Source organism: Mustela putorius, unplaced genomic scaffold, assembly GCF_011764305.1.
Source record: "Mustela putorius furo isolate JIRA1106 unplaced genomic scaffold, ASM1176430v1.1 tig00003869_pilon_pilon_pilon, whole genome shotgun sequence".
Classification (NCBI taxonomy): Eukaryota; Metazoa; Chordata; class Mammalia; order Carnivora; family Mustelidae; genus Mustela; species Mustela putorius.
This window is the reverse complement of record NW_025422021.1, coordinates 36,392,663-36,409,203: the sequence shown is the minus strand read 5'-3', so window position 1 is coordinate 36,409,203 and position 16,541 is coordinate 36,392,663. Positions and strand designations below refer to the sequence as shown.

The 16,541-nt window shown below is 42.6% G+C and overlaps 1 protein-coding gene across 1 annotated transcript in view; it reads left to right on the top strand.

The window, feature by feature from the left end:
- TRPM8 (transient receptor potential cation channel subfamily M member 8) overlaps nucleotides 1-16,541 on the top strand; it is a 77,568-nt gene that overhangs the window by 20,657 nt on the left and 40,370 nt on the right. The window contains exons 6-12 of the mRNA XM_004777548.2: nucleotides 599-773; nucleotides 1,770-1,837; nucleotides 3,887-4,084; nucleotides 9,266-9,368; nucleotides 10,463-10,581; nucleotides 14,308-14,598; nucleotides 16,356-16,451. Of these exons, the coding sequence (XP_004777605.1) occupies nucleotides 599-773; nucleotides 1,770-1,837; nucleotides 3,887-4,084; nucleotides 9,266-9,368; nucleotides 10,463-10,581; nucleotides 14,308-14,598; nucleotides 16,356-16,451 (1,050 nt within the window). The remainder of the gene's footprint in view (nucleotides 1-598; nucleotides 774-1,769; nucleotides 1,838-3,886; nucleotides 4,085-9,265; nucleotides 9,369-10,462; nucleotides 10,582-14,307; nucleotides 14,599-16,355; nucleotides 16,452-16,541) is intronic.

Here is a 16,541-nt window from a genome sequence, read left to right as displayed (position 1 = left end):
CTTTTTCTGGTCCTATAACTATGGACTTCTAAAGAGCAGAGATCCCATCTTGTTCACTTTCTAATTCATAAACCCTGGCAAAAGTCTTGGCATATGATAGCAAATATATATGTGTTTATGTCAGTCTTCCTCCACCTGCATCTACACACACACAAATATAAGTCTGTGTATGTATGTGTGTGTATGTGTATAAAACTACATGTACACACATGTGTGTGTATCTGGATACACACACATACATACATTAACATACATACACACATACTTCCTTGAATGCTATCTGTTTCAATGAATTTATACAAATGAGCACAGGGCAATGGAATAAGAACTGAATTGGGAATCTGATCCTTACACTGTCACTGGCCATTTATGACAATGGGCAGGTGACCCAACCATTCTGAACCTTCAATTCTTCATACTTAAAATGACATCCTGTACTATAAGACCTCTAAGACCCTTCCAAAAACTTAGGACTTTGGGAGGAGGCATCAATATATTTGAACCTGATGGGTTAGCCTTCATAATAACATATAAAAATATTATCATGCATGTTGGCCAACAAATAAATCTCAAAAACAAGATTCTCTGTGCTTTTCAGGGATATTTCTCAGCTCAGTACATAATGGATGACTTCAAGAGAGACCCTCTCTATATCCTGGACAACAATCACACTCATCTGCTGCTCGTGGACAACGGGTGCCATGGACATCCTACAGTTGAAGCAAAACTTCGGAATCAGCTGGAGAAGTACATTTCTGAGCGCACTATTCAAGGTCAGGATTCAGAAAATGGATCTTAGACCTAGTATCAAGAGCAGTAGCAGCAGCACCAACAATGGTAGCCACCACTCATTAAGTGAAGCATGGTGAACCCAATTAGGTGTCCTGTTGCCAGAGAGGTGCTGTTATTTCTCTTCTTTCTTTGACATCCTAGGACCATTTCTGCCAACGTGTGGGAGCATAAATGCTGCCTTGTTGCACTCTGGTTTGTCAGTACAGAAAACCTGCTGTCTATTCTTCTGCTAGACAACGTTCAAGAACAAATAAAATCCACACTGGCAAATCTGAGCCTATGAAGCAATGTAATTAGCTAGGGTAAAAATGATAAAAACCAACCCATTAGGTCAACAGTTGGATGGGTTATGTGTTTGAATCCTGGTTATTTTTATATAGTGGAACCATTTAAAATATTGGTTTCAAGGGAAGAATGTAGCAGTTGAGTGAAAGCCTTTATCTGGTATGGGAAGTGACATATTCTCTCTCTTCACCACTGTTGAAGATACGTCTTATTATGGAACAAGAGTACCTCACAAGGTAGTGATAGACTCCATAACAGGGATATATTGGAGAAGTTTTCAACATCTTTTTCCTTTTTCAGTGGGGCATACATGAAGGAAGGCATTTATATATGTAATACTCTTTCTTGAGAGAATACTTAGTTATGCAAGTTTGCCACCCACTCAAGAAAGCATAGGATTTTGCAAATTAGCAAGAGTGTATTATAAGGATAAACTTGAACCTGGTCTAATATTAGTAAAAGTAAATTATTCACAGCCTTTAGCATTTTAAATATCAGTAACAAATTACAACATGACATATGTCATACTGGTTTGGGGTGCAGAGACACATCTGTCAAGATCAATGGGGGGATTTCAATTCTGAGATCTGCAGTCATCACCCCACACCCTGGGAACAAAAGCTCCTGGTATCTTGAGATAGATGAATATTTCTAATGAGTCCAGAGTCAGTTTTATGTTCTATGCCTTATAGATTCCAACTATGGTGGCAAGATCCCCATTGTGTGTTTCGCCCAAGGAGGTGGCAAAGAGACTTTGAAGGTGAGTCTTGGTTTGGTTTTCTAGAAAATTGATCAACAAACTAACCCAACAAATTTGCTTTGGAGTTCATGTTGATCTAATCTGACTAATTTCTTTTACTATTGCAAGTAAGTAGTAGTATTTTCACCACACAATGTTCCCTAGCAGTCCAGAGGAGACTTTGCAAGAACATGAATAGCTTATATACCTAATATTGGCTTTGACCATCAGCCCACCAAAGAGAAGAGTTGATCTTAACTCATAAAACTACAGATCATAACCAGCATATATATCGGAAAATCATGGCCACCCCGTCTGCATGGAGATGATCTGTGATCACACACAGAGAGGCTACTCTCAGATGGGTTTCCCAGACCACTGAAGGTCCAACCACACACTTCCTGAGCCTGCAAGGACTTCACCCATAAGAAGGAACCCCGAGTCCTAAGCGACTCTGGGATCATAGAAATCTTCCTGGACCGTTCTGTAACTCCAGTGTTGAGCAGTGGAGGAGAATTCTGCTCCCCGTTCCATCTGTGCTACTCAGATGTTTCTGAGTTCCTCTTATCACCAGCCAGGCTCCTGCTTGACCTTTCAGAAGGGATCAGTGTGATTGCATACTTGTTGGTATTTGATGGCATGCACACCATATTGAAGATCTCACTGTTTTAGCAATAGGACCTCACAAAATTTTGATTTTTAACTCCTTCTTTTAATTAATTGCCATGTTCATTTGCCTATCCCCTTGTATCCTCTATCCTGTGTATCATGATTCTTGGTCCTCTCCACTCCCTCCCAGAGTCTCCTTCTAGAGTTACAAGTAATTCCCAGTGAAGTTATTTGGACTCCTAATCTAGCACTTTGTTTATCCTTTTATATAACAATGGCCTTTCATTCATTCATTCATTCACTCACACATATTTATGGAGCACCTGCTGTGAGATGTCCTGCTGAGACCATTGTTAAATGAAAGTTTTCAGGGAAAGACTTTTCAGGGAAAAATTAAAGATTTTTAAAAAAATTGTCAGCGCATGAATCCTTGAAGAGCAGAAGAGGAAGAGAGGAGGAGGGATGGAGAGAAAGGGATTGAAAGATGGTTATGTTTACTAGCTCTCTTTCAAATTTTTGATTTGGAATTCTCTGATTTCCAGAGAACCACTGTGGGCCCAGGCACTGTAGTTCTGTGGCATTCCCCTCAAATGACTGTGCGGCCAGTAACCACATCCAGGACAGGGGATGGGAGAGGGGAGGGACAGCTTGCTGTCTGATCATCTTATTCTGGCCCCAGTATGTGGACACACTGGTCTCTGGGGCAGGCAGTGGGGTGCAGAGCTGGAAAAACCCCTCAACTCGCCAGGGTGAGACACCAGACACTCTATGGGCGACATGTCCTCCAGGAAGGCGTTCAGTCTCTGCTAAGGATAGGGGCTCCTTAGTTTCTTCTGTGCATGTAGATCACTGTGTCTTGCTGTTAAGTGATTTAAAATTCTTAAGACTTAGAATAGCTTCTGTAGTTTTGTAAAGGAAATAATAAAAATGTGGTGTGTATATATCTGGGAAACAAATTTAATTTTATTCTCTTTTCATAAAAAGGGCAAGGAAAATTATTTGGGAATTATAAGGGATATACATGTCAACATATGTGGCTACTGCTTTGAAGGTATTTTCATACCTTAAAAGTATGAATACTGATAACCTCTGTCAGATAAGCTGTCAACAATAATATTGAATACCATTTTTAGGACTTGTCATGCATATCTATGATGTCAGTATTTGGAATGATCAATTTTGTATATATTGATATTTTAAGCACTTTTTATGGAGAACTTAAGCTCATCACATGTGTCCTTATTATAAGAATTAGTATTAGCACAGGCTATAATACAACTGGCTTATGTTGCTCATTCATAGACAGTTGCAAAAATTTGGTTTGCTTCTGATTCATATAAAACCCCAAAAGGAAAAGCGCAGAGATGTGTCAAGGTGTGTGGTTGACCAGCCTGGTTCTGGTGCGTTCCACTTGTCATCAGTGTGTCTTCAGTCTGGCCAACTCTGTCTCCCTTCTCCCAGGCCATCAACACCTCCATCAAAAGTAAAATCCCCTGTGTGGTGGTGGAGGGCTCAGGGCAGATTGCAGACGTGATTGCGAGCCTGGTGGAGGTGGAGGATGCCCTGACGTCATCCGTGGTCAAGGAGAAGCTGGTGCGCTTCTTACCCCGCACGGTGTCCCGGCTGCCCGAGGAGGAGACTGAGAGTTGGATCAAATGGGTGAGCTATAGGAGGCTTCTGGGGGCTGAGAAGAAGATAGCCAAGTTCATGGGGAAGGCGGAAGGGTTAAGAGTTCAACTGTGCTAGAGTTACAGCTCTTTTGTCCATTCTTAGCGACACTGAAGCGATACTCTGGCCCAAAGTAGGTTTCTTGTTGGACATTGCAGCTCATGTAAGTTAAATAACTCGCCAAGTCTCCATACCTGGTGGGGGGTAGCATTGAGGGTTCAAACTCAGACCTGTTTGCAAAGCTGGTAATCCTTTTACACCATGACTTCAACAAACGTTTAGCTTCTGAATATTGGTGTGTCAGTGAAGCAGAGGAAGGAGATTCTTGGCAATGTTTAACAACTGCAGATGCTAAATGGAGTCTACATCCATTGGAGAAGTAGTTACTACAGAATAATTGCCTTTCTAAATTCACTGGCCCAAGATTTAACTCAGAATCTCTCACCTTTCTCATCAGATCATGTAAGAAACATGGACTTATCAGAATCTCTATTACACTTCTTATGGCTAAGCCTATAGAAAACTATGTTGACATGGTACCATAGCTTCTAACTACTCTGTTTTGTGAATGCTGTTGACTTGAACTGACTTCCACTTCCTTCACTGCTCAGTTCATTAGAAAGCCCACGTTGGTATCAGTGGGTGTGTTTCCATCAGCTCATTCTAGAATGGCCTTCGATGTTTGGGTATTTCTTAGGAGTATGTGCTGCCATTTGGGAATTTTTGGAGAAAGAAAATAACAGACTAGAGACAATGGGAGAGTTATTTAAGTCATAGAGCCCATTTTGTCATGAGAGTTCAAGGTTGAATATATTATAAAAAATATTCTTTTTTTTTTAAAGGTTTTATTTATTTATTTGACATACAGAGATCACAAGTAGGCAGAGAGGCAGGCAGAGAGAGAGGAAGGGAAGCAGGCTCCCTGCTGAGCAGAGAGCCCAATGCGGGACTCAATCCCAGGACCCCGAGATCATGACCTGAGCCCAAGGCAGTGGCTTAACACACTGAGCCACCCAGGCGCCCCTATAAAAAATATTCTTTAACTAGACTGGCACTTTGACAGTATTTAGTTGTGAAAGCACCTCAAAATGTCCAGTGCAGCAAACTGAAACCCTGGTATAGGATAGTCTTGTTCGTGGTAGCCTCTGCCATTGTTTAAGGCAAGCCTGGATGAACCAAAGCCTTGTAAATAATGAGGAAAATCAACCCAGTCTTCTAGGCCACTCAGTTCTCTAGCCAATAAACACACAGTGGGGACTCTACTGGTCTTAATTAACTTCAGATGAATGGACAGTTAGCTGATACTCCGGGTGAGGTGCAGTGGGGTTGAAGTGATCATGAAGGAAGTTCTTCCTGGATTAAGCCTTATTACCTAGAATTTAGAATTTAAAAATTCGGATGCATCTTTTTCCAGAGTCAGTGTTGGTGCTAAATGATGGCCTGCCCCACATATGCTTATATGATATTCCTACTCGAATAATTGCATTTTCCAGATTTTACTAAAAATGTAAAGTTGGGGGTTTTATATGGAAGTTCACTCTAGGATTTTCTTGTATCTTGGTCAAGTCCAGTTGAAGGACAGACACAAGAATCAGGCAAATAGAGATCAGATTTTATCAGCTTCATTGAGGATGAAGGCAAAGTTGACAGATGTGGCTTAGGGGTATAGTCATAATGAGCTTCCTTGTGCTGAGCCCCAGAATGAGACAGACGAGCCCACCCAGACAGAGGCAGCCATGGATAGAGACTGCCTCCCCCGAGGCTAGGTATGTGGCTAATAGCAGACCAGAGCACTAACACTCTGCAAGGAGCAGATCCCACTGAAGAAGCAGTAAAGGGCTGGCTGGCCAGGCAAAGTGAAAGCTACCAGTTAGACATGTCACTCCCCCACCCTAAGTAGGAGGAAGTGAAAGGGTGGAGGATATCAAGGGGCTTGGTTCGGGTGGAGGCTGCTCTGCATGGAAATATGTGGATAAGAAATAGGAGTCCTTCCTCCCCAAAGTGGTATACAGTTTTGATTCTCCACATACGGACACCTTAATGTCTGAGACAATTCCAGACATATCAGCAGAGAATCCAGAGACATTGTGTGTTGAGCACTGTGCTCAAGGTGCTTTCCCGCGATGTATGGGAGGAATTCAGTGGTTGGTTCAAGGAGACCCATAGAAGAAGAAATAGACAACTCTTAACTTACCCACCCAGGATGGCCCTGAGTCCTCTCCAGTGGCTTTCCTCTCACTCATGCAAGTTGGCTTGAAGAATCTGAGTCAGGTCATGTCCAAAGAACAGAGACCATCTAATGGGTCCCCTTAATGAGGGATTTTGATTTCTGATTTCAGAAAACTATTATAGAAATCTGGAACAGGCTAAAAATCAGATGCATTTCACTTATCCTTTCTGGGATTTATACCTCATTCATAGTCATATCTAATATGCTAATGATCCATCATAATTATAATCACATCAGAAGACATTGATTAATAATAAAAATTCGTCTGGCACTTTAATTATGCACTTATATGAAGGTTTGCAATTGGTACAGCTTTTCCAAAAGACCAAGCTCAAGAGAAGAATTATTAATTAATGAATGTATATATCCAGTCAGATATTAATTGAGTACCCCCCCAAGGCTAATTATGGGTGATTTCACTTATCTTCTGGACAACCAACCTCAAACTCTGAACTCACGGTTTCTTGACCTTTCCAGGGAACCCAGTTTATCTCTCCACTGGGATTATGCTTTCTCTTTCTACTAGTTCACCCAAAGTTGTTAAACCTGTGCCTAGTCCTCACCTTCTCAAGAACTTGAACCTCCGTAGTATCCCAACCTATCAGTCAGCCTAGATACCATTCATTTATGTCAAACTGTTTCATCTACTCATTTATTCAGTTGATATTTATTGAGCATATATCATATGCCAGGTTCTGGGATAAGCATTTCAGAAAGAACAGTATACATGATAGGAAGAGTCCTGTCCTCATAGAGAAAACAGAAATGGAAAAAAAAAGTTTAAGTTGAATGATTACAGTATATAGCATCATATAATATCAAACTGAAATGAGTATGCTAAAGAAAGGTAGCATGGATTCTGAAGGTATTCTCAGAGGAGGTGATGTGGGATCTGAAGGCTGTGTAGTCAGTGGGGTGAAAACTGGGATTGTAATATTGAGAACAGCATGTGCAAAGGTCCTGAGGTGTGAGGCAAGCATGGCCTACCTGAGGCCCTGGAATAAGTCAGTGAAGGTAGAAGTTTTTGAATGAAAGCTGGAGAGCTTATGAGGGGCCAGGCCAGGCAGCTGTTTGAACACTGTTTTGAGATTTGGGTCTTGTTTAAATGGAATGGGAAGTCACTAAAAGGTTGAAACAGAATGAAGATGTGGTGAGTTGTGTTCAGGAAAACTCATGCTGGCTGCAGTGCAGGGATAGGGCTGAAGGAGGAAAGAGGGAGGTTTCAGGGTGGAGACAAGATAGGGTTCCCCAAAGCTGTCCCTGGGTCTCATCAGTTCACTCTGTATCCACGTTCACTTTCTCCTTCTTCCTTTTTGTTTGGAAGGAAAACCTCATCTGTGCTGCCCACCCTCACTTGTGTCCAGACTCTTGGGACATGGACCCCTCTTACCAGTCATTCCTTCCCTTCCTTTCCTTCTTCTCTCCACACCTCCCCTCCCCTCTCCTTTTCCTTTCCCTTTCCTTTCTTCTTCTTTTTTTTTTTTTAAATAAAGATTTTATTTATTTATTTGAGAGACAGAGTGAGGGAGAGAGCATGGGCACAAGTGCAGGGGAGGAGCAGAGAGACACTCAGACTCCCTGCTGAGCAGGGAGCCTGATGTGGGGTTGGATGCAGGGCTGGATGCTGCTTGATGCTAGGCTGGAGCCCAGGACCCCAGGCGCAGCTTTAGCCAAACACAGAATGCTTGACTGACTAAGCCACCAGGCGCCCCACCACCCGCTGCCTGTCATTTCTAGTTGGACCCCTTTCCTTCTGCTTGAGCTAGGGCTGCCCACATGCAGAGAGGACCCTTCCCTTCACACCCCCTCCCGCTGCCCTCAGTGTGCATCCTGTGGTTTTCCTTTATTTCCTGGTCACTCCTGGACTCTGCATCCACGAACGAAAGTCTCCAGCTCCGCCTTCCCAGGAGAATGCAGACGGAATGGTCCCTCCTAACATTCAAATCCAAGGTCTTATCTGTTGCATGGCTTCCCGGCTTCCACCCTCCCACCTTGGCCCAAGACCTCTGTCCCCCTGCCCAGGCGAGACTCTCCATAGTTCCAGATCCTTGTTTTCAAATGTTGCAGAGCCCCTATCCCCGACCTGGAGCCCAGTTAACCAAAACCAGGCTGGCTTCCTCCTCTAGAGGAGCTCTGTCTCAGTAAGCTCTGGCCAAGCTCAACGACATCTGAAGCCTTGGGATCGGGTTTTAAAATTAAATATTTAAGAAATTTCACAAAGAATAACAAGTTCCTTATTTCTTTATCTAGTCACCAAGTCCTCTTGGCTATTGTTTGCACTGGAATTCTCCTTCCTACGGGTTAAGCCCTCCTGACCACACTTGGATGGTTTCTGTGGCTTTCTGTTGTTCTTTTCTCCTTTATTCACTCATGTCACACGTGTGTGCATGTGTACACACACACACTCATGCACTCTCACTCATGCACACACATACATAAGCACACTCACTCATGCACACACACATGCATCCTCACACATGCACACTCTCCCATTCACATGCACACTCACACTCACACACGCATAGTCACAATGCACACACACATATGCATGCACATACTCATACATGCACAACTCACATACATATGCACACTCGCACACTTGCACACACACACTCACACACACTCACTCACACATGCTCACACACATGCACTTACACTCACCCTAGTCCCTGAGTCTCAGCTCGTCAATAGGAACTTTTTCTCATGTGTTGCACTTGTTCAACCAGTACTTTGTTCTCGTTGTGGCTAAGGACTTATTATTCCAATTCAGAGCTTAGGTGTTATGGGCACAGGCACCGTAGGTGAGGGAAGGGTGTCTGGATCACCCCTATAGGCAGTCTTCAAAAAAAGAATGGAATAAAAGGTTCTTCACCAAAAAAGAGACATTTTTGCTCCTTATGCCTGAAATCAATTGCCTAACTGTGCTCTTTAAATCTTGCCAGCTCAAAGAAATTCTCGAAAGTTCTCACCTATTAACAGTTATTAAAATGGAAGAAGCTGGGGATGAAATTGTGAGCAATGCGATTTCCTATGCTTTGTATAAAGGTGAGTAAAAATAGCTCCTCTGGAAGTTTTAGCTTTGTGTTGCTTTCTGTGGCTTCTAATGCCCTGCATTTATTTTTTGAACAGCTTTATTGAAATATAATCTCATACTTAATTTTGGTTATCACAGATTGGAAGCCAGAATAACTACTAGTGGCCTGCTGAGTTAACCTCCTTGGTTGAATGTATTTAATAGAACAAGAATTTTTATGTCATTAAAATAGTGGCCAAATCTAATCCCAGCACTCTCCAAAGTGCTGTCTGTAACAGTGTTTTAAAATTTTCATCTGAGTCTCAGGAGGTGGAAAAAAGCTATGATAGGCCTTTGTCCTAGGTCTTCACATATATGTGCATCCACGCACCCACCTTCACACAAATAATTTTGCATTTAGTTTCAGGAATTTACAAGTTTCCTGAAACTTATGAATGAACCTGTTTTGAAATTCTCATCTGTGATCTTTGCAGTCTTAGAAATCCATTAAGGTGGAAGTTACCTGAAGTAAATTGATCCTTGGCAAAGACCATGTAGAGTCGAGCCACCTGATTAGTATACGTAAGGTATGTAGACTAGGGTAAAGGAACTAGGAAATGTGATTTAAGCATTAACTATTTATTAGAATTATTCTTATTGCGTTTGCCAGAAATCTGGTTGTAAGTGTATTTATTAAAAAGGGATTTATTTGTAGAGATACATAGATACAGAATACATTTGCTCTGGAAAAGACATTAGAAAATTTTTATAATATGACTCATTATTTCATAGACTCAGAGTTATATAAGTCTGATACGGTCCTTGAAATGCAACATTCATGGAATTTGAATCTATGGAAAATATCAACATAGCACGATTGCACCATTAGGATATGAAATGGAAAGATATTATTATGGTTTGAGTTGATCTTCATTATATGCTTTAGGACATGCAGAATATGGACAAGAGTGAGTAAAATAAACAATATGTAGAAAAGTGGGTAAAATGACAGTTCTGAATGTCTGATTCGAAGGGAATGTGCTGAGAATCTGCCTTACAAGTGGCCATGGGATGGTTCTGACTCTTTTTTTCTGCTGAGTTGCTTTTTTCCCCTGTCCTCCTACAGCCTTTAGCACCAATGAACAAGATAAGGATAACTGGAATGGGCAGCTGAAGCTTCTGCTGGAGTGGAACCAACTGGACCTCGCTAGTGACGAGATCTTCACCAATGACCGCCGTTGGGAGGTAAAAAAGCTCTCCTGGGTTAGGCCTGTGTCAGGTCTGACTCACTTCTTGCTAGGTCTTCAATACCAGATCTTGCAGAGATCTTGCAGAGTCCCCTTTGGTGCCAGCCGTCACTTTCCTCATCCGTAGTATATATAGGACATTTGCATGGACTTAGTAGGTTTGTAGTCAAGGGATTATAACAAAAGAACTCATGGAAGAAAATATCAGTCCACTAACGCCATCCAGCGTTCACAGCCCATGGTCCCAACATGAGAGGTGCCTCTCCATCTGGGTGCAGAGGTACAGATGTCCTCCTCGGAGCTGATGGGGACAACTTATGGGGACAATATGGACACGATGGCTGAAAAGGGTTTATCAGAAGTAGCTCAACTACTTCTAGTCAAGACAGTGGTGCTCATTTTGCTCCCTGCCCCATCTCCCCAGCCAACCTGTGATAAAAGGGTTGTCAGCAGTGAGATTCCTAAGGGAAAAGTAGAAGAACTTCATTGAAGACACACAGTGAATGTCTTAGAGCTAGAGACTCTAGACTCTCGGCCAGAAAATCACCTCCAGTATGGAAATTGTATTTTCTGATAAAGTTATGGTTTTTTTTTTCAGTAGACTGATTCTTTTTACTTTTAATTTGATCAGAGGTATATAGCACTGCATTTTTTAGCAGTGTCTTCTTGTGTACAGCTCAAGTAAAATCAGCCTTAGGAGCTCTGTTCAGTAGGAAGAATTACAACCTGTCAACCTGGGAGCTGTGAGGCTGTACGGTGCTTTGTCTTCTACTCTTTTAGATCAGTCTAAGTCATCAGTGGGCAGTGAAAATCTATTTAATTTTATATGCGTATGTGAAGATCAGAAAGTTCGTGTATCTCATGACATTCATTCTGAATATGAGGCTCAGGAAAACACTTTTAGGCCCATCGTTGCAGAATCAGATGAAGACTTGGTTCATATGACCACATTACCAATTTTAATAATGTAATGCAAATAAAGTAATGGTGTATGGATTTTTTTTAAAGATTTTATTTATGGTGTATGGACTTTTAAATTATTCATTCCCTTAGCAAACATTATGTTGTGTTTGGTCTTTGTGGTAGAATGAACCCTATTGCACGCCGCAAGGCTTTAGTAAGTAGAGAGAAGGTAGAATTATAAGTAGATTGAGTTAATTGATTTGTAAATTAATCCCTGTGTGTGAGATCTTCTATTTAAGTAAGGTCAGGTAGTGCAAATAAACATAAACTTAAGCATATATTGAATGGTACATCTAATTGTATTAACTCTACTGAAGATAGTTCAGTGTAAAGGGCATAATGGCTAAGAGAACAGACCGCAGACCCAGCCCCTCTGCGTGTCTTAGCCTCTGCAAGTCACTTTTCCTCTCCGTACCCCAATTTCCCTATAGGGGGTGTGTTGGAGTCAGTTCATACTGGCGTGCACGAGCTGACTGCTAAGGATTCAGAGATTTTGTGAGTCAGTTGTTAAATACAGTCACTCTAAAAAATTAAATTATATAAACTCAGAATTAAATTTTTAAATTTAAAAACAAAGGCAAGAAATAGTCAAAACTCATTACTTTCTAATTATTTTACAAAATTTGCTACTATGCATGCTCTGGAAGTTATTTATAACTGTTGTATCTTCATGCTGGAAATACCAGCCAATGAAGTAGGTTCTTCCCCAGGTCTATTCCCAATTCTGCATTCAGTGAGGTCACAGTGGTGGCTGAAAATGGGACACAGTGGGAGCATTGGCACCACAGGAATTGGCAGGTATCACAAATCAGGGCTTATGATCTTCTCCCAGAGATGCAGTTGTTAAACATGTACCCACACACCACCGCTCATCTGAGAACGGAGGTGATGGTCGTAGAATCAGGGCATTACCTTCCTGATTGGGCTGTTAGAATAATTATCAGATCATGTTTCTGAAGCACTTAGGACATTGGCACATATGAAACATTCTGTATGTATTTGTTGAAAAACAGGTAAAAGCCTTTGAAGCCATGGTGATATTTGTGTAAGCTTTCACAGCGCACGAAGCAGGTTCAAGGTGTTAGCTTACTTGCCCCTCCCTTACCAACCCCTAGCAGGGATGATCTCATTCTGCTGGTTAATAACCCAGGTCTCCCTGGGTACCAGCGGATCAAGAGCTACTGATATTTTTTGGTACTCCTTCTCTGACCTCAAATCTCTGCAAAGACCTTGACCTGTGTTAGCTCTTTCACCCCGGCAAGCGCCTGTGTTATTGACGAGCAAACTGAGGCTTGGAGACAGCCTTGTTCTAGGTCACGCATGTAGGTAATGGTAGAACCAGGATCCGGAAACCAAGATGTGTCTGAATACAAAGCTTTTCTTTCTCCACATATGACAGTGGTTCCCGCCACCAAGACCGGTGGTGGCACGGGAATCACCTGGGAACTTGGGAGCAATACAAATTGTCAGACCTTATGTCAACTTGCTACAGCAGAAATTCTAAGAAGTCTCTGGCAACCTGGGCTTTAATAAGCCCTCCAGGTGACTCTGATTGAAGTTTGGGGCCCACTGCCCTGTCCAATGTGTGACCAAGAGAAAGGAAAATGATCTAGAAGGATATGCCTTGAAGACTGGGGAGAAGGTGCAGCTCCCTTCTGCCACCGTGGGGCAGCCACCCCTTTCCTTTCCTACCCCACCTGGACAACAGTGTAGGGACTTACGAGACACTTGACCATTCCTGTCTAGGCAATGTGTGATCCCCAGGAGTTTATCGTGAGGCAGAAACAGTGCTGTCCTTGGCAGAGGATATTCACCGAAAGTGGGGGTCAGGCTAGCATCAGGAGTGGAGTGGGCTGTGTGGACAGTAATGAAGAGAGAGAGGGAGAGAGAGAGAGAGAGAGGGAGAGAGAGAGAGAGAGAGAGAGAGAGTGTGTGTGTGTGTGTAGTAACAGGGATTTGGGGGACTAGAGACTCCAGGTCCCAGAAGCAGCTGCCCTTTGGTTCTAGATGATGGTTGTCTGTGTTGTCAGGGTTTCTGGTTTCCCCTCCTAAATCTGGATTTCAATGCTGGTGATGTGGGGATTTTTATGAACCTTCTAAGTGGTAATGTTGGCAACTGAACCCAACTCTGAGGTATATTTTGGAAGACATGAAAGCTAGTGTGGCCTGTTGCCCACTCATTTGTGTCTGAGGTAAACACTAATCATCTTTAATAAGAGTCTCAATAAGCTCCTACGGGATAGGTTTATCAGGGATCCTGGAAAGGGGAGGTAAAGATAAATAATACCCAAGTGTAACTGTCAAGGGTCCCAGTGACTGACTGCGATGTAACGTGATAGCCCTTGGCAGGGTGGTACGTGACTGGAAGGAACAGCTCCCAAGGTGCAGAGTGAACAGGCTGGCCATTGGTTCACAGTCAGTGTCTACTGTAGACTTCAGAGAGATGGGGTGAGCCCCACTGTCCCGGGTGCTTCTTGCATGCCAGGCGCTGGCATGAATTACTGACCAACATTCTCCCCGAGTAATTATCTCTTCTCTTCTCTACAGTAGCAGGAGGCCAGGTCACCTCCAAACCCACATCTGGCTGACTTCAAAGACTCTGCCTTGCCACTTCCCTGTCCGTTTGAACTATGATCCAACATTGTGTCAGAGCTGAAAAGATAAAATTTATTCCCCAAAAAGGATTAAAAGAGAAATTGAAGTTACTCTTACTTCCTTGGCTGACCATGTGGTCTAAGTCTCCTCTCTGCTTTCTCCACAGTCTGCAGACCTTCAAGAAGTCATGTTCACGGCTCTTATAAAGGACAGACCCAAGTTTGTCCGCCTCTTTCTGGAGAACGGATTGAACCTGCGGAAGTTTCTCACCAATGACGTCCTCACTGAACTCTTCTCCAACCACTTCAGCACCCTTGTCTACCGGAACCTGCAGATTGCCAAGAATTCATATAATGATGCCCTCCTCACATTTGTCTGGAAACTGGTGGCTAACTTTCGGAGAGGCTTCCGGAAGGAAGACAGAAGTAGCAGGGACGACATAGATGTAGAATTTCACGTAGGTACCAGGGTGGGTTGTCTCCTTTTGAGTCTTCCCACAAAAAGTATCTCGACCTCCATCTTTCCCACTTCTTCCCTTATTGCCATAAAGTAGGTAGCATGTTGGCATTGTTAATTTTTGCTACTGCCTTTACTTAAGATAATGAGTCTACCTGGTGAGTAGTCAGATATCTTGCTCTAAGCTCTGTGCTATGCTTCAAATTATTGTTGCAGCTTTTCTTCATTGCAATTCTCGGTGTGGCACACACACTTTCTGAAGGCATCTGACTAGGAAGAGGGACAAATGAATGGCTCCCTGTTCATGTCTCAGTCTTTTGGTTTTGGGTGTGATCAATTGCCCATGTAAAGGTCGGCCAAGTTTTCCTTTGTAGATAAAAGGGGTAGTGAATATTTTGAAAGGGCTAATCCAGGTTTCCATTTGGGATTCTGTTGTGGAGGTACAACCTGAATTCTCTCAGGTCTTTGTGTTTCAACCACCGGCAGGCCAAGTTTCCAAATGCCTGCACCTGCAACTCTTTGCTGAAGGTTTGTTCTGGTCGGAGTCCTATCAATACCAGCAGTTGGTGTATAAATACCCCAGCTCCCCCCCCACTTGGAGGAGCTAATTCTGAGGCATGTGTTCTACACTGGCTCCCAGGATTCCCTACTGGTAGTAATCTCTAGTTACTGAGAGTGATGACTTGTTGATAACACACCCTTTCCATTGGTTCCTTTTTTTCTATCTTCTTTTCTCACTATCCTATGGGTTTTCCTGGGATCACCCCTCAAATCAACTACATATCTCAAATTCTTGTTGCTTCTGTGAAAACTCAAATGAGGTAATTATCTCCTATAATTTTAGGATTTTAATGTATGCATGTGGGTGCATTACAAAAATTTAAATGCGTTAGTTGTTTGAAGGAATTGGAACTCTTTAGAAAAGCTTCTGTTTGACGCTATTTGTGTTAAAAACCTTTGCAGTATCCATAATTCTTCCTAAAGCATTTTGGATCTTGGTAAAACCTATAGGGGAGTTTAGAAGGAGTAGAGATGTTGTTTTCAATCTGAAAAGTTGAAAGAAGATATCAGAAGATAGGGAATTCTGAGTAGCAGCCATTGCATGTATGAGGAATCAAAAGTTTGAACAAAGAAAGAAGCAAAGTTTTACATTGTCATTATTGAACTTAAGCTGTAGGAAAGTTAGAACTTAGTTGGAGGGACTTTTTTTTTTTTAAGATTTTATTATTTATTTGACAGAGATCACAAATAGGCAGAGGGGCTGGCAGAGAGAGAGAGAGAGGAGGAAGCAGGCTCCCCACTGAGCAGAGAGCCCAATATGGGGCTCCATTCCAGGACCCTGGGATCATGACCCGAGCCGAAGGCAGAGGCTTTAACCCACTGAGCCGCCTGGGTACCCTAGAGCGACTTTTTAAGATGAGAAACAGATTTATGTGATGAGAGGAATTCTTCAACCTTCCAGAAATTGTTTAGTTTTTACTGTTGGCACATGTTTCTACCCTTTGTGGCTTTCTGCCTGGTCATATGTTGTCTTTTATGATAGGTAAGAAATTTTTGACAAATTATCCTACCCAGTAAGTTGAAGTGATGAAAGTCACATCACTGTGCTGTTGAACTGGATTCCTATGCTAATATACAGAGCCCTCCATGCTTGGCGTGCTCCCTTGGACATCCCGACACCTGCTTTTATTCTTATGCCAGTGCATCTACTAAGGGGATATTCTATTTGCACGCTGACCACACACTAATTCCTTGCAGGACGTGTCTCCTATCACTCGGCACCCATTGCAAGCACTCTTCATCTGGGCCATTCTTCAGAACAAGAAGGAACTCTCCAAGGTCATTTGGGAGCAGGTAAATGTCTGGGCCTGTGCCAAATTTACCCCAAATGCTCGCTTTGTTGTGGTTGTTCGACCTCAAAACTCACATGCCTAATCCAAGACA